The 23,428-nt window shown below is 36.2% G+C and overlaps 2 protein-coding genes across 2 annotated transcripts; both read left to right on the top strand.

The window, feature by feature from the left end:
- The first annotated feature begins 10,477 nt into the window (after positions 1-10,477).
- On the top strand, positions 10,478-12,206 carry LOC114822494 (zinc finger BED domain-containing protein RICESLEEPER 2-like). The gene is made up of 4 exons (XM_029096873.1): positions 10,478-11,276; positions 11,385-11,921; positions 12,009-12,067; positions 12,165-12,206. The coding sequence occupies exons 1-4, from the start codon at positions 10,478-10,480 to the stop codon at positions 12,204-12,206; spliced, it is 1,437 nt and encodes a 478-aa protein (XP_028952706.1).
- An 8,219-nt stretch (positions 12,207-20,425) lies between these two features.
- On the top strand, positions 20,426-22,002 carry LOC114822406 (F-box/kelch-repeat protein At3g06240). Its single transcript, XM_029096717.2, has one exon. It carries the CDS (start codon positions 20,595-20,597, stop codon positions 21,777-21,779), a length of 1,185 nt encoding a protein of 394 aa, XP_028952550.1. The 5' UTR covers positions 20,426-20,594; the 3' UTR covers positions 21,780-22,002.
- Positions 22,003-23,428: the final 1,426 nt, after the last annotated feature.

Genomic DNA, 23,428 nt, shown 5'->3' with positions numbered 1-23,428 from the left:
TCTGTCTTTGATCGGCTTAGGCGAAGACCTTCAAATTCTAACACTTCTCTCCAAAGGTTAAGCTTCGCATTTACCCCTTCCTGAGTTTCATTTATCAACCTTATATCGTCTGCGAAAAGCATACACCAAGTAATAACATCTTGAATATGTCCTGTTAACTCATCCATTATCAATGCAAAAAGGTAAGGACTTAAGGATTGTTGATGCATAAAATCAGTAAGGACTTCGGTACAATAGAAAGTATTAAGTTTGTGACATTCGCTAGATTGCTCCGGTCATTAGTGTGGATAAGTATGTAAAAGGATAGAGACAGGAGAGCAAACACAAGATGTACGTGGTTCACCCAGATTGGCTACGTCCACGGAGTAGAGGAGTTCTCATTAATTGTGAAGGGTTTACACAAGTACATAGGTTCAAGCTCTCCTTTAGTGGGTACAAGTAAATGATTTAATACAAATGGCATTAGGAAATATTTTGAATGATCTCATTTTATAGAAGAGAGTTTCTAACCTTGTTCTGACATTGACACGTGTCGTGTTGTGATTGGCTTTCGATGTTGACACGTGTCGCGCTATGATTGGCTTCTGATGTCGACACGTGTCGCTCTATGATTGGCCTCCTGGTTGGAGGGGAAGCTCCTCGGTTGGGGACTTGCAAGATCCAAGCCGCTGAGTAATCACGAAACTTCTAAGTACCGAATTGTGGTATCGTCTTCACTTGCCTTATCTGTCTCATAGGTAGATGTGGCATCTTCTCTGAAAGTACTATTCCTCCGTCCAGGGATGATATCTTTAATTGGTAGAGATGCACAAGGGAATGTATCAATTTTACTTGAATCTTACTTGTAGTTTCAGGATTGGTCAAGCGTGATACAAACCATGTAGTAGGAGTTCCCCCAAGTCGCCGAGCTAGGGGATCTGCTGAAAGAGGTGACAGACAAGGTAAGCAATCAGAGCTCCAAGCAATCAGTCCCAGATCAGAAGTTTGATTTCGAGTTCTGGCTGATTGTTCTCATTCTCCTTATCTTGCAGGTAGCATGAAGGATAAAGAGAAGAAAATGAGAAGAGATGATATGAGATATTTTTGCTTTTGAAGAATTAACTTTTCACAGGCTTATTCTTGAACTAGGCTGGAGGGTTTTCTGGTTACCTCCAGAGTATAAGGCCGACTAAAGAATTTGAGGGTTAAAACAAGTTCATCAAATCTAAAGTACGTTCGACCCTGCTGATATGGGATACTTTTGCTGTTGACAAAGTAGTGGAAGTATCGGCACGTGTTATGTTACGCTTGTCTCCACATGCTTCCTTGTATCCTTCTCACTTTCCCTATCTGTTCCTTAGGCAGATGTGGTATCTTCTCTGGAAGCATAAGATGTTAAAGATGAGTACTTGAGAGCAATGCCAGGTAAGTAATCAGGTAAGGGGTTCCAGGCAGTCAGTTCTTGACTGGACGTTTGATTCCAAGTGCTGACTGATTGCTATCTTTTTCCTTATCTTGCAGGTAAGAACAAGGCCAAAGGAAAAGATAGGGAAAAAGCATGATATGAGATACTCTTGCTTTTAACCCTGATGATATGAGATATTATTGCTCTAGTGTAGTTTGTTTGCATAGGTATTATCGGGGGGAAAGAAAGCTGAGTATTTCGAGAAGCTTCGTTAGGAGTGCCCTATCAGATATGAGGAAGGGTTGAGCATTTTTGCAAGTCTGCCTGTCCATTGAGGATGGAGGTCGACATATATAGGAGTCTCCCTAACAACAAGTAGTAATGCTATTCCTTTACCCTTCTTGGTCATAGCACTGTAGTGGGAGCTGCCAACTTCACGTGTTTTAACTCTGTTAGAGCACTTTGAAAAAGTGGTCTGTGGTATCTGGAAAGCTAATGTTGCGTGTGAAGATTACAGACAAGCTTTATCCAAGGAGATCTGGCTCTCGAAGTTGAGAAAGCGATCCCTCTTCAGTTTTCGAACAAGCGATCCTATCAGGGATCTGGCTCTCGAGATTCGGAGAACGGTGCCTCTTCGATTTTTGAGAAAGTAATCATGTTGGGAGTTTGGCTCTCGAGATTCGGAGGGCGGTGCCTCTTCGATTTTGGAGCAAGTAATCTTGTTGGGAGTGTTTTCTCGAATGTGAGTAAAGGTTGGGCATTTTTGCTAGTCTACCTTGCCACGGAGCACAGAGGTTGACACACAGAGACTTACCAATTTTCCAGCCATGGTGCTGTTCCTTTACCATTGTGGGTAATAATATGGTAGCTAAACCTTTAAAATTTATGTGTCTAAACTTTGTTAGTGCTGTTTCTTTGCTATTCTTTTACCCTTCTTGGTCATAGCGATGTAGTGGGAGCTACAAGCTTCACTTGTCTAAACTTTGTCAAAGATCTTTGGCAAAGTTATCTGTGGTACCCATGAGCTGATGTTACGTGTGGAAAGTGGATGATTGAATAGTAAGCTTCATGTGCTTTCTACTTCACCAGAAATCTTCGACAGATTGCCCATAATTTCTGCAAAGCTGAGTGTGCATGTGACAGGTGCTGAAAAGGCTGAGAAAGCAGGTGCCTTTTCGATTTCTGAGATCGGCCCTCGTGGTCTCTGAGCAGCCCAGCTTTTGAGAAAGCAAGCGCTTCTTCGATTTTTGAGATCGGCCCTCGTGGTCTTTGAGCAGCCCAGCTTTTGAGAAAGTAAACGCTTCTTCGATCTCTAAGATCGGCCCTCATGGTCTCTGAGCAGCCCAGCTTTTAAGAAAGCAAACGCCTCTTCGATTTCTGAGCAGGCGCCTCTTCGATTTCTGAAGCTCCGTCGAGTGCAGATTTTTATAGAGGCTGGCATTAAGTTCCAAAGCACACTTGAATCTCCACTAGTAGAAGCTCTCTTCTTACACTTCTGAGATCTTGATTTGTCTGACCTCTTCTCTCTTCAACACCTTTGAAAATGTCTGGCCCTTCCGACCGTCGTTTTGACTTAAACCTTGGTGAAGAGGCAGGCATGCCTTCTCCAGACAACATATGGCGCCCATCCTTCTTATCCCCTACTGGTCCTCTTATCGTTGAGGATTCCATGATGAAGAATGATATGACCGCTGTGGTGGTGGCCAGGAACATTCTCACTCCCAAAGATAACAGACTTCTTTCCAAACGGTCTGATGAGTTGGCTGTTAAGGATTCTCTGGCTCTTAGTGTTCAGTGTGCAGGTTGAATCATTGGCTCGAACCCGCCAAGTTGAATCATTGGCGGCTGAAGTGATGAGTCTTAAGCAGGAGATTAGAGGGCTCAAGCATGAGAATAAACAATTCCACAGGCTCGCACATTACTATGCTACAAACATGAAGAGGAAGCTTGACCAGGTGAAAGAATCTGATGGTCAGATTTTACTTGATCAGACCATCAGAGGTTTGTGGGTTTGTTCCAAAGGCATTTATTGCCTTCGTCTTCTGGGGCTGTACCGCATAATGAAGCTCCAAATGATCAGCCTCCAATGCCTCTTCCTTCTAGGGTTCTGTCCAGTATTGAGGCTCCGAGCGATCACCCTCCGGTGCCTTCTCTTTCTGGGGCTCTACTGACTGCTGAGACTTATCCTAAGCAACCTTTGTGAAGGCTCCCTCTTGTTTGTTTATTTTGACTTATGTATATGTACATATTTGTAACTTATCGGAGATATCAGCAAATAAGCTTTGCTTCATTTCAACGTACTGTGTTAAATACACCAAAACCTTCTTCACTAAGTTCTTTGAATTTTTCTTTTGCTGAAGCTTGTATGTTGAAGCTTTGTGAGTGAAACATGTAGGTTGAGGTAGTGTTCCCTTAATTTCTCGAGTGAGGAAAACTTCTCGGTTGGAGACTTGAAAAATTCAAGTCACTGAGTGGGGTCGGCTATATGAATCTTAGAACGCCATTGTGCTCGGTCATGTGTCATGTCCTCTGTTAGATCCAAGTACCCTAAGTCTTTTCTTAAAGTCTCTTCCAAAATATCCTCATTCCTAATCTTATCCTTTCTCGTGTGCCCACACATCCAACGAAGCATCCTCATCTCCGTTACACCCATTTTTTGTACGTGTTGATACTTCACCGTCCAACATTCTGTGCCATACAGCATCGCCAGCCTTATTGCCGTCCTATAAATTTTTCCCTTGAGCTTCAGTGGCATACGACGGTCACACAACACGCCGGATGCACTCTTTCACTTCATCCATCCAGCTTGTATTCTATGGTTGAGATCTCCATCTAATTCTCCGTTTTTTTGCAAGATAGATCCTAGGTAGCGAAAGCAGTCGCTCTTTGGTATTTCTTGATCTCCGATCCTTACCCCTAACTCATTTTGGCCTCCATTTGCACTGAACTTGCACTCCATATATTTTGTCTTTGATCGGCTTAGGTGAAGACCTTTAGATTCCAACACTTCTCTCCAAAGGTTAAGCTTCACATTTACCCATTCCTGAGTTTCATCTATCAACACTATATCGTCTGCGAAAAGCATACACCAAGAAATATCATCTTGAATATGTCTTGTTAACTCATCCATTACCAACGCAAAAAGGTAAGGACTTAAGGATGAGCCTTGATGTAATCCTACAGTTATGGGGAAGCTTTCGGTTTGTCCTTCATGAGTTCTTACGACAGTCTTTGCTCCTTCATACATATCCTTTATAGCTTGGATATATGCTACTCGTACTCCTTTCTTCTCTAAAATCCTCCAGAGAATGTCTTTTGGGAACCTATCATACGCATTTTCCATATCTATAAAGACCATGTGTAAATCCTTTTTCCCTTCTCTATATCTTTCCATCAATCTTCGTAAGAGATAGATTGCCTCCACATGATTACATAAATAAGCTTGACTGATTATCTTTTCTCTGTGAAGGGCTTTGGCAACAATAAAATTGGATAAAGAGACAGAGAAGGCTCTTTTATCTGTGAAAGGCTATTTTAAAAGGCTCTATCCTGTAAAAAGTGACTACACACACAAACAGATTATTAATGCATGCAGATGATTACTTGTACAGTTACATCCCATGCTAACAATTGGCCAATAGTTAAAGTTCAAATATGAAAAATTACTTCAAATACTGCAGAACATTGTTTCAAAAATCAAGGACTAAACATGGGTTAAGATTAAATGAAAAATCTTTCTAATATAAACCCACATATCTAAGAAATTAGAAACCCTTGTCAAACAAAGAAATGTTAACCACATCAACATAATCCAAACTTAACCAATTTCTCGTCAATAAATCAAGCAAAAAGTTGGCCAAAAAAAAATCACAACCAGAACGAAAAAATACCAAAAAAAAAGCGGCGCGACGGCAGCAAAGAGAATGCATTGATAGCTCTGACTTGTGTCTTCGTCTACCTTAATCAAGGGTAGAAAAGTAAGACAAAATGATAAGAAATAAAAGAGGGCAGAAAAAGAGGAGGAGATTTGGGTTCATGGATCTCATGATAACAAACAGAGCAACACCATCGTTGCCAATCAAACCCTAAGAACTGAAATTGCTTCATGGATCTCATGATAATAACCTTAATTCAAACCCCAAAACTGAAATTTAGAGAATTAATTCAAACCCCAAAATTAGAACATTAATTCAAAGACCAAAACTGAAATTCCCACAACGATGGAAGAGAGAGAGAGAGAGAGAGAGAGAGAGAGAGAGATGGAGAGGGAGAGAGAAAGAGTTATGTTTACCTAATCAATGAGATCAAGCTCGTTCGTTGGTTGCCACACAAAACCCTGTTTCAGAAAACCCAAAAAAAATGGGTTCATCATCAGAGAGCAACCAAACCCTAACCTAAAAATTAAATTAATTAATTACAGTAAAAATTGAAAGCAAATTGAGTACCTGGTACTTGGAAGGCGACGACGGTGTGGCGCTGAGATCGACGGAGAGAAAGGAAAAGGAGGAGGAGGAAGAGGTGCAGGGGCGTGTTTTGCGAGAGAGAAAGAGAGAGAGCAGAGTGTAGGAATCAGGAGAAGGAGAAAGGAGGGGGCAGTATTGGCAAATTGAAAAAATTCATTAACTTGGTACTGTAGCTCCGTGTTTTGGATAATAGGCGGCTTCTTGAAGTTGCAAAATGCAGCTTTCACTTTTTGGCTTTTTTTCACGTGAAACTTTGAAATAAAGCTGTTTTGGAATGTTTACCAAACACCAAAACCCCTATTAGCTTTTTTTCATCCCAACTTTTTTTTAATCACCTCAATCCCAAACTACACCTAAGTTTGGGGGTATTGAATGAGCAGTACAGAGGAATTGGAGAATTGGGGCGGCTATGAGTGCAAATTTTGAGAGAGAAAGAGTCGTTGGAAGCCAGGTTTGGTTTGTTGGAGAGAGGAAATGACAGAGGGAAATTCAAAGGTGGAAATGGCACATAGGCATAATAGCATAAATGAGATGAGTCTTAATCTTTAATACCACAGTGCTAGGGAATGCCCTTGAGTAGATTTGAGAATACGACGTATCACAACTCGTCCAAGGCGTCCTAAACAATCATGCCAAAACAAAATTTGATGTGCAATCTTTGAGGTAGGGCCGCCCACATATTGGCTCACTATGAAGTGGATGGTTGTAATATACAAATCACTCGGGAGATGCTCCATCTTTTCTAGAATATGCTTCTGACCATATTCATAGAAATTGACGTACATAAATTCAATTATGTTTTCTATAGAGGCTTCAATGTGATAATTATTACCTCAAATGTCTTTAAAACTCAACAACGTTCTCCCGGAACGTGGAGAGTAAAATGCCTCATTAATGGTCAATATAGTATAATTGGACAACATTATACGGTTATGTCTGTATTATTCAAATATGTTAGATGGACCTGAGAGGGTTGTCAAGGGTGCATTCTGCGGCACGAATTTAGTAAAATAGGTGTGTTCACCCAAAATGGTGTGTGTGGTTGCACTTTCTGCCAGACCACCAACTTCCCACTAGTCATATCTAAAAATGATTTAATTGAATTTCTCACTAGTATAAATAGATTCAAAAAGTATATTCCATTCATTAAATTAATCATTCGAGAAAATAATCCATAAAACTTAATATTAAAATTTAAAACAAACACTAACAAATTATCCAAACATAAAGGGGGGCGGGTTTGTGTGTACTCGGCTACTTAGAGAATTCGACCCTAAGTGGTAAAATTCGGCCAGTATGTGGGCCCATATCAAAGAATCTATTCTTCCATAAGAATAAATGCCTCTTGAAAGTCAAAAACCTTCATCTTTGTATCTTCTAGTTCCACCATTTGAGCAAAGTTTAATTCAAACTTCTAAAGACAAGAATGTTACTCAACTACAACTTTAGGAAGAGCTCGGCACACACAAGAACCATAACAGTATCACATATTTGCATCCATGGCGTTAGGTGCTTTGCCTTTATTCTTGAAGTTTAAGGCTCTATTTCCTCTATTGGATGGGCCTCGCTCTATTAACCATAGTGGAGCGGCTTATGGTCATGCCTACCACACCTAGAATGGTGGTTCAAGCTTCGTTTCTTGCTAGTTTGTGCTTCATGCAAAGCAGTCGAGCTAGTAGGTTCAACTTGATGATTCTTCATCAACAGTTGATTCAGTTTTTTAGCAAAAAGTAAAACAGAGATCAAATCTGAAAACTTAGTGAACTACAAAGCCTGATGTCATTGTTGCAGGGCAATATTGATCGCAAAGAAGGTCGAATAAGTCTTCTCCAAGAGATCCTCTTCAGTCAAGTCCTCGTTACAAGATTTTAGAAGTGATCGAATTCAATAAACTTCAAAATTGTATTCATTCACGGACTTAAAGTCTTGGAAGCACAAATGTTGCCAGTCGTGTTTTGCTTCAGGCAAGAAGATGTATCTTTAGCGATTGAAATGATCCACCAAAGCAACTTAAAAAGATTATGGACCTTCTTCAAGGAGGTACTTGGTTTGTAGTGCACCATGTATGTCTTTGTATGAAGATAATGGCAATAGCTTTCTCAGCTTCGCCAACCGGGACATCCGTCTCAGCTTTAATAGTGGCTCTAAGGCTTTTAGCGATGAGGTGGAGCTTCACATCTTGAACCCACTTGAGGCAGTTTCTTCTGAAGATATCTAAAACGGTAAAGTCGACTTTGTTCAAATTCGACAATAAAATATAAACCTAACAAATAATGCCTAAAAAAAATAAGGTGATGAAATTCGATGGTCCAAAGTTGAGCCAAAGCCCACACGGGACTTAAAACAAGTGAATCGTGAAGCCCAGGCCCAAAAATTGGGCTACGAGTTGGTGCTGGGCAAGCTGGACTGTAGTAAGTAAGCCTAACTAAGTAGGCAGGATCCAGAAGCCCACAGGGCAAGGATCTAATGCTTCACTGTGCAGGGGACGCCATAGCCCTGGCGAGCTGGTGTTTACAGGCCAAGCAAAGGGGCAGTGGGTCATTGCATGAGAGTCCAGAAGAGAAACTTTCTCGATGTGGGAAGGATGAACCAAGCCCAAAGTAGGCTCGGGCTAAGATCCAAAACACCCAGCGTTTACTGGGTGTAGTCGCCGAGGAAGAAGACAAACGCCGCCACTTCAGAAGGCTATGTTTTGGGATAGAGACCGCGGTGCAAGGCCGTGGGTTTGACTACGAACCAATTTCAGCGATGAAGGGGTATCCTCACTATCGGTTGGTGTGAGAACCATGGGGATTTGGATGGGAATCCCATAAATTTCAATGAATTTTGACGTGAAATTCTAATGATTATCATCAGAGATAATGAACTAACCCAAGATTCACATCTTCAAGTCGTGATTTCCCAAAAAAAAGCAATGAGGCCGTTGCTGAGTTCGGCAAGCAAGGGTGGGTTTTTGGGTTTGATACATCGCCAGGGATTAGTATGGACAAAATACCCATCGGTATTGGAAATCGCGGTGACTCGCCCATTTAAAATTGACGGTTATGGTTATGGATAACCGTTTAGACAAATAAACGGTTATGGGTATAACTGTTTATCCATGAAATTTAAATGGACGGTTATGGGTATTATGCGCGGTTATAACGGGTATCCATCGGTGGGTAATATTCGCCGTTATAACATGTATCCATTTACCTATTTAATTTAATATATGTAAAATTAAAAAAAAAATTAAAAACCCTCAGAGAACTCACAACTCCATCACTCTCTCTCTCCGTCGCTCTCTCTCTCTCCACCCCTCGACTTTGACTAGACCTCACCTAAGACAACCTTCTCACCTCAGAATCCGGTCACACCCACATCACACAGACCCTCTGATTTCTCTCTTTCGACTTCTCATCCCTCAAACCTTGACTGTGTCGAAGAGCCTTCCTTCACAGCATAGAGGTAGAGCTATGGCCACATGCGCCGCTCACCTCTCTAATTTCTCTCCCTTGACTTCTTCATCCAGATTTCAGGGCACTGTACATCGATTATCCCCCAAATTAGGTAAATTTTGGAATTAATTTAGGGTTTGAGATTTTGGGTTTGTGAAATCTAGTCTTGATTAGGCATTGTTCTTGATTTTATTAAAAAATTTCATACTTCTTGATTTTATTAAAAATGTTGGTTGATTTTTAGTTTAGATGTCTGAAGTAATTCAATTTTTGGAGAGATTTTTAGTTTAGCTGTACTCTCATCTTTGAAGTGCTAATCTTTGAAGTAATTCGATTATCTACATAATTTACAATTTTGCATAATGGAACAGGAAAGTGTTGGTTGATTTTTACTCCAATCTCTGAGGTACTTCAATTTGCATAATGGAAAAGGAAAGTGTTGGTTGATTTTTAGTGTAATCCATTAAATTTAGATTTTTCACAGCCTGCAGTTGCACCAAAATATACAGAACATTAACATAGGGTCAAGTTCAATGGTGAAGTTATACTAGATAAATTAACAGCAAGGAAAATAAACAAAATATCGGCATCAAAGTTCTTAATTCCGACACCAAAATTGAATTGGAGGGGCCAATAGGGTTCATTCCACCGATTATATATTGCTTGCATTCATCATTCCACCAAAATTGAATTGGAGGGGCCAATAGGGTTCATTCCACCGATTATAAATTTGGTAACTTGGTATTTGTAATTAATGTGGGCCTATTTTGTGAGATTAAACATTAACATTAGTAAGATTGCTGCATAAATCAAATACGTGTGTAAAATATTCCACCTGCAATATAATTTGTGAATTGATTATTTGTATTTGTTTTAGCAGGAACTCTTTTCGTATGAATTATTTGTCAATCTTTACAATTGGAACAAGATGGAATTGCGCCCTTCAGGCCTTATAAATTGCGGTAATAGGTAACATCATATCGTACCTGTTCGTGTGGTCATGTTTGGAAAAAAAAAATAATTGCATAGAACCTAGTAGTGATGTGAACGTGGATTAGATCTTTAAATCTTAAAAAAGTCTTGTATCCAACTGTTTCAACTAGTTCCAAGATGCAGACTCAAAGCGAGAACCAAGATATTGAACCAATTAATCTTCATCTTTACTTTCACATGTTAGAACATGTCCTGTATTGATGACAAAGAAAAAGAGTCCAGTTATAACTGGTGATGAGTCTGTTAAACATGGTGCATATAGTTTTGATGAAGGTAATGCTACGAAAGAGCTAGCTTATATGATTATCTTACATGATTATCCTTTATCTATGGTGGACCACTTGGGTTTTAAGAGGTTTTGCAATTCATTGCAACCTTTATTTAAGATAATTTCTAGAAGTACTATCAAGAGGGATATTATGAAAGTATTTGAATGTGAAAAGGGAGAGACCATGAAGTTGTTGCAAGTGAACAAGAGTAAAATTGCAATCACGACTGACATGTGGATTAAGGATATAATGACATATTGCAAGCTTTCACTTGTGTTAAACGGAGAATTATTTCATATGCGTTGTTGTGCTCACATACTTAATTTGATAGTTAAGGATGGATTGGATGTGATTAGGGATAGTATTGAGACTATTCGGAATAGTGTTTCATATTGGTCTTGGACAACAAAAAGAGAGGAAAAATTTGTTGAGATAGCTCAACAAATGAAAATTAAGTTCTCTAGGAAGTTAGTCCTTGATTGTAAAACTAAGTGGAACTCGATGTATGTGATGCTTACCACTGCATTGGTATATAAAGATGTATTTCCTCGTTTAAAGCAGTGTGAGCCTTCATATAAAAATGTTCCAAGTGAAGAAGATGGGGCAAAGACTAACATGATTGCTGAAAAGTTGGAGATCTTTCACCAAGTGACTGAGTTATTTTCTGGGATCAAGTATCCCACATCAAATCTTTATTTTCCAAATGTGTATCAGATTAGGATTGCAATCTGTAAGTGGCTTGAGTTTGACCATGTTGAAGTTAAGTTAATGGCAACAAAGATGTCAATCAAGTTTGAAAAGTATTGACATAAAATTTATGGTGCTATGGCAATTGCAGCTATTCTGGATCTAAGGTTCAAGATGAAATTGATTGAGTATTATTTTTCTCTTATTTATAAAGAGAATGCTTCATCGGAAATTGAGAAAGTCTTTGACTTGGCTGTTAAGTTTGTCAAAGAGTATGAATTGAAGCATAGACCTGGGCTTCGGTCTTCTGAATATTCTTCTTCAACTGATTTTCCATTACAGTCATGTGATTTCAGAGTTGGTGATCCTTTAACATCTTATGACCAGTTTGTTATGGATTCTACCATTGGTAATGAACAATCTGACTTAGACCTATATTTGGGGGAGAAAGTCTTGCCTAGGACTCAAGATTTTGATATATTGTCGTTGTGGAAGACAAATGGGATTAAATATCCTATTTTGCATCAGATAGCTCGAGATACTTTGGCTATTCTTGTATCTACAGTAGCTTTAGAGTCTTCATTTAGTATTGGTGGTAGGATTATTAGTCCACATCGTAGCCGACTTCATTCAAGCACAGTGGAAGCACTCATGTGTTCTCGAGACTGGTTGTGGGGTCAGATGCGAGGTACTTACTGTAAAATTTCATATAAATTATGTATATGTTCAAAAATTTACTATTTTAGCCTAATTTTAAATTTTACTGTTGAACCAGATTCAAACTCTACCCATGTTGAAGATTCTTCATTCGATGATGATACTGATGTGAATGTGGTAAAAACTAATCTTTATTTTTGTTTTTTACTTTGGAGTTATTGATGATACTCATTCAATTTATGCACACTAATTCAATTATACATTTCTTTTGTAGGCCTCTTTTGGTGACAACGAGTCAATGATACTTTGTGATTGAACGTGTTCGAAAGTGTTTAGTTTCGGAATATTTTGGAGCTTTGAATTCTAGTATTCAAGATAATGATTACTTTTTGTTTTTAGAACTTTGCTTTTTAATCATATGGATTATAATTAAAGACTTGCTTAGGTGTAGCAGAAAAATATCGTTTGTAAACTATTATTTCAATTATTGGAATTATATGAGGACTTAAATGATTAAAATAGGGAAATGTATGCTAAAATGTACTTATAACGGTGTTTAATTATCAGAAAATGAAAATTACGACAACATTTTCTTTTGTAATTTTCAACTTGTTAAAAAAAATAATGTAGATGGGCGAAAAAAGAAGTAAATGGGTAAAAAAATGATAAATGGGTTCAAAAACAGGTAAATGAGTAAATGGTTATGGTTAAATGGGTAAATGGTTATGGTTAAATGGGTACACGGTTATGGGTATGGATAATCGTTTATAAACGGTTATGGTTATGGGTATAACCATTTATGTAATTATCCAACGGGTAAACAGTTATGCGGGTATGAACATAAACAGTTATGGGTAAATAACCGTGGTTATCCGACTGCCATAACCGTTGCCCATCCCTAGTGTTCCCTTTGGTTTGGCGCCGCTTCACGGCTTCACTGTGCTTTACATAGAGAAAATAGAGAGTTGTAAAGAGTGATAATGAGGAGACAGGAATAAAAAGTTGGGTGAGAGGGAGATTTTGAAAGAAGATTAGAGAGTGAGAACAAGAGAAATGATGACGGAGTACACGAAAAGGGTTAAACAGAGAAGAGAAAAAGTTCGACGTGGGTGGGTCCCACGGGACACAAAGCACCCATCAAACAAAGTATTAATCAAGGGTTCTTTAGATATTGATCCTAAAAAGTCATGATTTTTAAATATAAACCCACATATAATTAAACATCCAAGAAAAATCCAAAAGTCAATTAAACTACCATATGAGAATATAAGTAACCTACTATTACAAATTATTTACAATTTTTGCCACACCATTTTACATTGTTTCTTAGGCCTGGCAATTCCTGATACGATTCGATAACCCAACCCGATACGACACGAAATTAACAGGTGTTCGGGTTGACACGATAACGAATCGGGTCGTTATCAGGTAACCCGATAAACACCTGTTAAGATAACGGGTTGGTTTGGGTATACACGTGGGTAACACGATACACGATAAGTAAAATATTAATTTAAAAATTATATAACCCTAAAAAAAATACTATAATAATTATATATATTAATTTAACAATTTTATACCCCTAAAAATTATAATAATTATATATATATATATTAAATTAAATATTAAAAATTGATGACCGTTGGATCGGCTTAAATATACATACCATTCAATTTCTTAAGTGTTATACGTAAAAAATAAATAAATTTAAATCTACTTAATATATATATATATATATATATATATATATATCATTGAACTTGATGGGATACGAATTCTACAAAACTAATTTTAATGATCTAACCGTCAAACTTGTTTGTATATGCTTCGAGATCACATCAACAAAAAATTGCACAAAACAAACATTCAGAGATCAAGCAACGGGACAAAACTTTTTGACGGTTATCAAAGAAAAATCAATATTTAACAGTTATTTTAACTCCGATTTTGATGATTTTATAACTACTCTTTGACCCTCTATGAATATAATGAAATAACTCGATCTTCAATTTAAAATATTTACACTAGTGATCTTATTGATGTGAAAATTATGTTGACACTCAAATTAACCCTCTTTTTATCAATTGTAGCAAGTATGTAAGTAGGGATCGTTCTAGGCCAGGGATTAGGAGGGATTGCAAAATCACTTGGACTTGACTCAAAAACGTAAAAACAAGTTTAAAACACTAACTAGACTCCAAGAATGTAAAACTAAATTTTAAAACACTAAAACAAACCAAAAGACTCAAAACAGCAAATAAACACTCAAAACTGCCTTAAAACCACTTTCTGGGCAGTTTTGGACACTAGGGAAGAATTTGGACGAAAATTGGTTTAAACTTGTCTCAAGACACCTAAAAACACAAACTAAATGGGTTTTTAACTAATATGACACTTAAAACTAAAGGGGGATTGATTTTGGACGAATTTAAAAACAAAACAAAACTTTGTAAACTAAAACATATTTTAAAACGAATTTGGATGATTTGAATGGATGGAAGGCTAGCTAAGGGGTTCATCTCCACACATGTCACACTTGCATATAAAACGATTTCCAATTGCTTTTCAATAAACCATGAATTCTCAACGCCCCAAGTTAATTAGGTCCGCTTAAATTAACCCTCAGATTTTCCTTAAGTTATTGAATTGGATGAATTGCATACGACAACCCAAAGCATTCCCTACAAGTCCCCTACATGATTGCATAATAGAGATACAAGCAAGAATCATTAAGTTCTATGAAAACCATAAGCATTGACGAAACACTTGTTACTATGATTGCATGAAACTTATGCCAAGAATTTACTTAACACGATTGTGATCAACAACCTTTACTACTTGTGAATATAAGTTCATAACGATTAGGTGAAATTCCCTTATATCCTAGCATCAAATTCATGCATGCAAACTAAGTGTCGACCCTCAATCAACATACAAGAATAAGTTTTAATTCACATAGATAAGCAAATTGAACTCACAACTTATGAAACGCAATTAGAAGTAATCAAATCATATAGCAAGCATAAACATGGTTTCGAATCCCCCCCTAGCCAAGGGGGTTTAGTTCCTCATACTCGCAAATAAACAAAGATAAATAAATTTAAACATTAAAACAAAGATAGAAAACACCTAGAAACGCTCCACAATCCAAGCTCTTTGAATGGCATGCACGGCTCCAAGAGTTCTTCCTTCTTCTCCTTTGCAAACTCACGGCACAAGAGGTATATTTGGGTGAATGGTGTAGTGAAAATATGGTAGAGGATGGTGACTAAATGGTGCAGCAAAAGATGGTATTTATAGGCTGAAATTCGCAGCCCCTATGTAGCAAAGGAAAAGGATTTAAAGGCCTAATTTGTATAGGATAATAACACACAATCCTTGAAGGAAAAGGCTAAGGCTTTTAGAGACCAAGGGGGAAAGGAATAATCAGGTTTCTAGAAGTTCTAGAAAGGTTTGGGGCGTCACTTTTGTAGGACAAGGGATAAGGTCTTCTAGAAAGGTTGTTTTGTGGCTGATTTCTAGAAAAACAAGGGATAAGGTATGGCACCTTTGTAGGAGTGGATAAGGGCTTCTAAAAACCAATTTTAATGTGTCCTAATCTAGTTAGAAACCCTCCTAAGTGGCTGAAATGTGGATAGTTTAGGATTAGGATAAGATAGGATAGGATAAGGTTTGTTTGGATAAGATAAGCTAAGATAAGGTTATGGATGAGGTTTTGGATAAGATTCCTTCTCTTGAGCTGATTCTTTGACTTTAACTCTTCTTCTTCACATAGGAAACCTTGCTTGAGTAGGAAACTTCATGTGTCTAGGAATCCATCTTCAATTAGGACTCCTACATTGATTAGGAATCCTTCTTTATTTAGGAATCCTTCATTTAAGCCCTTTCCTACTTCAACTAGGAAACTTTGTATCTTCAATTCTTCAACTTCAAAACACATTCCTAGCTTCATCAATCCTTCAAATTCATCCATCCCTTGTGCTACATATGCATGAACTCCATTCTAGCCCAATTTTGCTCCAAAATGCTCCAAATTGCTTCCTTTTGCTCACTTTGTCTCTAAAACCTGAAAACACATGAAAATAGCTTAAAAGACTAACTTAACTAAAAAAACACAACATAAATGCATAAGAACTAACTAACTAAGGCGCATAAATATGCTCCTATCACTTATGTTATACTTAATGAAAGTATGAATAAACTCTTAAATGTTAGTGAATCTAATGTTTTGATGGGATACGCATTCTACGAAACTAGTTTCAACGATCCAACCATCAAACATGTTTGTATATACTTCGAGATCTTAAACGCCAAAAATTGCAACAAAAAAAACATTCAAAGATCAAGTAACGGGACAAAACATTTAGACGGTTATCAACGAAAAATCACGATTTAAAGGTTATTTTAACTTCGATTTTGATGATTTTTTACAGCTATACTCCTTGACCCTATATGAACACAATGAATGAACTCGATCTTAAATTTAAAATATTTACAATAGTGGATACCATAAAATCTTATTTATACTAAATGAATGTATGAATAAACTCGTGTTAGTGAATTTATTGTTTTGATGAGATACGCATTCTACGAACTAATTTCAATGATCCAACCGTCAAAGTTGTTTGTATATGCTTCGAGATCGCATACGCTAAAAATCGCAAAAAAAAAAAAAAAAATTCAGAGATCAAGTAACAGGACAAAATTTTTCGATAGTTATAAACGAAAAATCATGATTTAACGGTTATTTTAACTCCGATTTTGATGATTTTTTTTACAGCTACACTCCTTGATCCTATATGAATACAATGAATGAACTCGATCTTCAATTTAAAATATTTACAATAGTGGATACCACATAATCTTATGTTATACTTAATGAAAGTTTGAATAAACTCTTAAGTGTTAGTGAATCTATTGTTTTGATGGGATACGTATTTTACGAAACTAGTTTCAATGATCCAACCATCAAACATGTTTATATTACTTCGAGATCGCATACGCCAAAAATTGCAAAAAACAAACATTCAGAGATCAAGTAACGAGACAAAACTTTTTGACGGTTATAAACGAAAAATCACAATTTAACAGTTATTTTAACTCTGATTTTGATGATTTTTCACAGCTACACCTTGACCCTATATGAATACAATGAATGAATTCGATCTTCAATTTAAAATATTTACATTAGTGGATACCATAAAATGTTATGTTATACTTAATGAACGTATAAATAAACTCTAAGTGTTAGTGAATCTATCGTTTTGATGGGATATGCATTCTACGAAACTAATTTCAACGATCCAACCGACAAACTTGTTTTTATATGCTTCAAGATCACATACACCAAAAATCACAAAAAACAAACTTTCAAAGATCAAGTAATGGGACAAAACTTTTCAACAGTTATCAACGCTAAATCACGATTTAACGGTTATTTGAACTCCGATTTTGATGATTTTTTATAGCTACACTCCTTGACCTTATATGAATACAATGAATGAATTCGATCTTCAATTTAAAATATTTACACTAGTGGATGATCAATGAAAATTGAGGATTTTGCAAAAGGAATAACATGCAAGCTTTGAGTTCCATTGACAAGGTTTAAACTTTTGAGAAAGACTTCACAATGTTGAAATCCAAAACTCTTTCATTTTGCATATCTTGCACATTTAATATTTTGTAATAGACTAGTAGTGTATGAATGTTTATTTATTAGACTCTTATTTTCGAGTGTAGATGTAGTATTTAAACTACAAATGTGTTTTAATGGTTTGAAGTAATATTTATGTGGCAATGTGTGGTATGTGCAAATTTAAGAAATTTTTTTTTTTTTTCTTAACAGGTGTGACACGACACGACCTGTTAAGATAACATGTGTTACATGAAAACGACACAAATATGATAGACACGACTCGTTTGCCAGGCCTACTGTTTCTCACACTTGAATTTTAGCTTCAATCAAGGGCCTTAAAATCTGATTAATCATCATGTCCATTTATTTATTTATTTTTTTAATTTCTACAACAATCTAGTGCATTACCTTAATCATGACTACATTGTTATTCATGGTAAATTATTCTCCTTATATATAATAGTAAAACATCTCTACTAATTTACCTATACAAATTCTATTGTCCTATAGTAGGTTATTTACCTACAGTATATACACAAAATATTCTCATATTTCTTTTGGCAATTTACGTATGATATATGCAAATAATATTCTCATATTTTGTTGGTATTTGACCTATAATGCAAGTAGGTAAATTAATAGAAAGTAGGTAAATTATGGAAGTAGGTAAATTATGTATGTGATACCTATTTACCTACATTTTTTATGTGAACCAAATATTCTACACTATATATGTAAATAATTCACCTATAGTTGGTTCTTTTCTTTTTCTTTGTCCTAAAATTAATTTACCTACAATTTTATCTCCATTAATTTATATATTTTTACTTTGACAACAATTTTTTTATTGTTGCAGTCATATTTAGAATAGGAATGTGATTGTGTAAATCCTAAGGAATATGGGAATGTATCTTATATCCTATTAGGATTAGATTACCTATTAAATGTTGTAATCCTAAAGGGAAAGGTTTTACCCTTCCTACTACTATAAATAAAGGAATAATGGGGTGAATCAAACACACCTCAGAATTAAATCAATATCTCTTCTCTCTAATAGTGGTCGGTCCCCTCTCTCTAAACCCTAGATTGTTCAATCAAATAGGCCTACAACACGTTATCAGCACGCTTTTGCCAGAAGCTGAGGAATTGACGCATCGTTGGAGGATGCTATCATCCACCAAATTCAAAGGCTTATCGTTTTCTGCTAATCAGGTACGTTTAAAATAAAAGAAGATATTTGAAACGTCCACGAAGCATGAAAACATTCCCCATAATGCATGAACCCCTCTATGTTTATACTTTCCTTTATATATATATATATATTGTATATGTTCATATATTTGTCAATATATATATTTGTTTCATGCATCACACAATTAAATTGTTATGTGGAATTTGTGAGTCAAAGTATCAAATTAAATTAGAAGCAAATTTGGGTTTCCTAAACCCTAAGGGATTTGAAAAAAAAAATGGGGAATGGGAGATTGTGTGGCACACCACCGCACCCTCACTATGGAAATTGATTATCAAATTGATATTATCACGGATCCAAACCAACAAATCCCTACATTTATATGTAAAATATTATTTTTGTAAAATCATTAATTCTCCCTAACAATTTTCGTAGAATTAATTGTGTACGTTAAACATTTAAATGAGGGTATGTTAGGCATCCGAAAAATTTTAAATGGGTAAAGTCAAACATAATTAATAAATTTGCTTATTTGGAGACTAGTCAATGGGTTTTAGTCAAGCAAATAACTTTTGTCGGATTTTATGTGGAAAAAAAAGAGTTTCAAGGGTTAAAGTCATATTTTCAGTTAATAAAGTGACAACGCATAGACAAGTAAATTTATGATATTGCCCTTTATGTTTTGCTAGCGCCGACGCGATTGTAGTCATGGGTCCTAGAAAATATGTGAGTGTGTCTTTGTGTCAAACCAAGATATTTAATTAGGCATGAGGCCTAAATAATAAAGTACTAACAGAACCGGCCCTAAACAATAAAATACTAATATCACAGTTTGTAGCCTGCAATACCGACACCCACAATTATCTCAAGATACAAATCATGGATTCTCGATAATGCAAAATTATCATTTTGCCCCTCATTAAGAAATGTGCTTAAATTGTTGACTTTACGTATGATTTACGTCTCGTTCACTGACATCTTCATACGGACATGTACTAACTTGAAGGACAAGAAAATGGACAAAGAGCGACAATGTCTCAGATGTAGGATTTCTACTTAGCCCATAATGGGCTTTTTGAAATTTTCTAGTGTCAGGAAATAAAATGATTAAATTTGGGACGAATGAGATAAATGTACCAAAATAAGAAAACACTAAAAAGTGACACATAAGAAAAAAAAATGTAAATACATAAGTGTACTGAAAATATATTAAAATGAATTGATGGTCCTAAATGTGTGTACCAAACTATATTATAAGGAATTAATATATTAAAATGTTTGTACCAAAGTGCATTGTAAAAAATAGCAATAAACATCAAAACATAATTAAACAATTGATCTGATTAAATATATCAAATGACTAAAATTAGATTTTAATCTTTTAGAACAAGGTTTTAGCCTAAAAGTCATATTTTACAAGGATTTGAATGGAGTTTTCTATTAATTAAAACTCGTGTATGAATATGTGAATTTTCCTTTCTTAGTTAATTAAATGTAGAATTAAAAGGTGAAATTTGAATGGTTTTTTTTTTTTTTTTTTTTTTTTTTTTTTTTTTTTTTTGTATCAATAAGAAATTAAAAATAGTAAAATTTGAACGTATGATTCTCCATTAAACTCGAAACTGATTTAATCACCCCTATTTTGTTTGGAAAACTAAAAAAGCCACCAACTCTAGATCAACCCTGTTTTATTTGATAGCTATATGTTGTGGTTGTAGAATTCCAAGTTTATTTAGTACTGTTGAATTTTGGCATCTTATGAGGTAATATGTTTAGTAATTGAACCTCAATCTACCAGGCCTTAGGGACTTTGAGTTTCATTTAGTTTGGTTCTCAAACTGGTTGTGTTCTATCCTGCAAACAAAATTATTGAAATGTCCCATGTGCGTGAAAGTGAAACTCCTGAAGATAGGGTAGTTGAAATCTTATCCAGGTTACCGCCCAAGTCTCTGATGCGGTTCAAATGCATACACAAGTCTTGGTTCTCTCTCATCAACAATCTAAGTTTTGTGGCCAAACACCTCAGCAATTCCGTGGACAACAAACTCTCATCCTCCACTTGTATCCTTCTCAACCGTTCTCAGGCTCACATTTTCCCAGACCAGAGTTGGAAACAAGAAGTTTTCTGGTCCATGATTAATTTTTCCATTGATAGTGATGAGAACAACCTTCATTACGATGTTGAGGACCTAAATATACCGTTTGCATTGAAAGATCATGATTTTGTACTGATTTTTGGTTATTGCAATGGGATACTCTGTGTAGAAGCTGGGAAAAATGTTCTTTTATGCAATCCTGCAACGAGGGAATTCAAGCAACTTCCCGATTCATGCCTTCTTCTACCTTCCCCTCCTGAGAGAAAATTCGAATTGGAAACTAACTTTCAAGCTTTGGGATTTGGATATGATTGCAATGCTAAAGAATACAAGGTTGTGCGAATTATAGAAAATTGTGAGTATTCAGATGATGAACGAACATATTATTATCGTATTGCTCTTCCTCACACGGCTGAGTTATACACCACAACTGCTAATTCTTGGAAAGAGATCAAGATTGATATATCAAGTACAACCTATTCTTGTTCTCGTTCAGTGTTCATGAAGGGATTTTGTTATTGGTATGCAACAGATGGCGAGGAATACATACTTTCTTTTGATTTAGGTGATGACACATTTCATATAATACAACTGCCTTCTAGGAGAGAATCCGGTTTTAGGTTTTATTATATTTTTCTACGAAATGAATCCCTTGCTTCTTTTTGCTCTCGTTATGATAGGAGTGAGGATTCTGAATCATGTGAAATATGGGTAATGGATGACTATGACGGTGATAAAAGTTCATGGACAAAACTTTTAAACATTGGACCCTTACAAGGCATTAAGAAGCCCCTGACATTTTGGAGAAGTGATGAGCTTCTTATGCTTGATTCCGATGGAAGAGCCACCTCTTATAATTATAGTACTAGAAATCTCAAGTATCTTCATATTCCTCCTATTCTCAATAGGGTTGTGGATTTTGAAGTTCTTATTTATGTGAAAAGTATTGTTCATGTCAAGTGAATTGAGGAAAAAGTTCCATTTTCTCCTAATTAATTTGTTTGCGTGACATGAGGCTTGAATTTGCATCTTTTAATTTAATCTGCTTTGTGGCCCTTTTACCATGTTTGGTTATCATGGGCTACCTTTAGTTTCGTGCTTTCCCCATTTTGTAATGTTATTTTATTTGAAAGTGTAAGATAACTATTTTCTTTATAGTTAATAATAACAATTTCCTTATGTTTCCCTTTTTTTTCTTCCTTCAGAATTCCCTTCTTAAAAACCTAATAAATTTTTACTGATTTAACATAATCAAGTTAACCTTCTAGCGTAGGACGACAAACATTTATAAGTAAAATCTGGGCTGCTAAAAAATTTTCACCACAGAGAATATGGATAGCTTTTTAGCCCCTAACCATAGTTCATAAAAAACGGAATGGGTATAGTTTGTGAAAAAATACAGTTACCTTAAAAGTCTGGTCATGGATTCACCAACTTCAAGCGGAACTGTTTCAGATTGAGTAGCGGTGCCACCATCACACTGCTCCAAGGCACAAGTTGGTGTCTTAGCGACTCAGCTAGATGACCATGCTTGTTCAACTAGACACACGATCTAATTCGGATATGGATACAATCAAGTCCTATAAGTCTTGGAGTTTAAATAATCTAGGAATTGGTGTGCAACCATAACTCATAAGAGCATGTAATATCTACTTCTGGATATCCTCTCGGATTTTCAGGCTTATAACCAGAATTCTATCCTAAAAATGTCTCTCTCCATCTAGGGTTCATATAGGATAACGCAACCGAAACACTTCAATTCTCTTGTCCCCTGCTTGAGTCTAACTCATTCACTAACTTGAGTGTCAGATAACCTTTGGCCGGCACACACAATCCCCCTCCCTTGGTCTAAGGCTTGTTCACAGTTGTTAACTATTTTGCAGGTTGCTCGAATTTGTCCTCAACCACCACTCATGGTAGTGCATGATTTTAGTTCTAACAATTGGTGCATTCATTGAGAATGAACTCTTATTCCTCTCGACCGGACTACTCTGCCAACTAACATGTCAAAAAGCTCAGTTAACGACGACAACTTTGCTGCCTCCCAGGGTAATATCCACCAGAAGCACATGATGTTACAGCCATAAACAAGATGTGGGAAGACCTCATAAAGGCACGTATCAAAGACCTTAAAGAATTCGTTTCACGATTCAAAGAATTTATTACCCAAAAGACAGAAGTGATTGATCTGACCTTCGAGGAGTTATCTTGACGTTCTATCCTAGAGAAACATCGTAGAAAATCCAGGAGACTTTTTGGTCTCTACCATGTCCCGTGCTCAAGGGAAGAAGCATCCATTGAGGTGAACTGTATTTACGGAGAGCAAGGGTATATGTCAAACACTCAGAAAGAAAGAAAGACAGATTCCAAGAAACCAAGAATGGTGGCCAACTTCAACAAACAGCTAGCAATCAATTATAACATCTTAATGTTCTCTGACCATTGTAGACATGTAAATTTCGTTGCATATAAAACGATGCATCACAAAGCTCCACGTGGCATATAACTCATCACAAATGGACAAGTCATCAATGACATATGGCACAAATCAAGCAAAGGAAATATAAAACATTCCCTAAATTTGGCTAAGAGAAGAAACATCTTTTAAATTC

Source organism: Malus domestica, chromosome 17 (genome assembly GCF_042453785.1).
Source record: "Malus domestica chromosome 17, GDT2T_hap1".
In the NCBI taxonomy this organism is placed as follows: domain Eukaryota; kingdom Viridiplantae; phylum Streptophyta; class Magnoliopsida; order Rosales; family Rosaceae; genus Malus; species Malus domestica.
Note: the sequence above shows the minus strand (reverse complement) of the source record. Positions and strands in the feature narration are given on the sequence as shown.

Coding starts and splice junctions, on each gene's coding strand:
- LOC114822406 (XM_029096717.2), top strand. CDS start 20,595: ATGTCCCATGTGCGTGAAAGTGAAACTCCTGAAGATAGGGTAGTTGAA.
- LOC114822494 (XM_029096873.1), top strand. CDS start 10,478: ATGACAAAGAAAAAGAGTCCAGTTATAACTGGTGATGAGTCTGTTAAA. Junction 11,277..11,384: donor TCAGATTAGGATTGCAATCT/GTAAGTGGCTTG, acceptor TGGCAATTGCAG/CTATTCTGGATCTAAGGTTC. Junction 12,068..12,164: donor ATGATACTGATGTGAATGTG/GTAAAAACTAAT, acceptor TTTCTTTTGTAG/GCCTCTTTTGGTGACAACGA.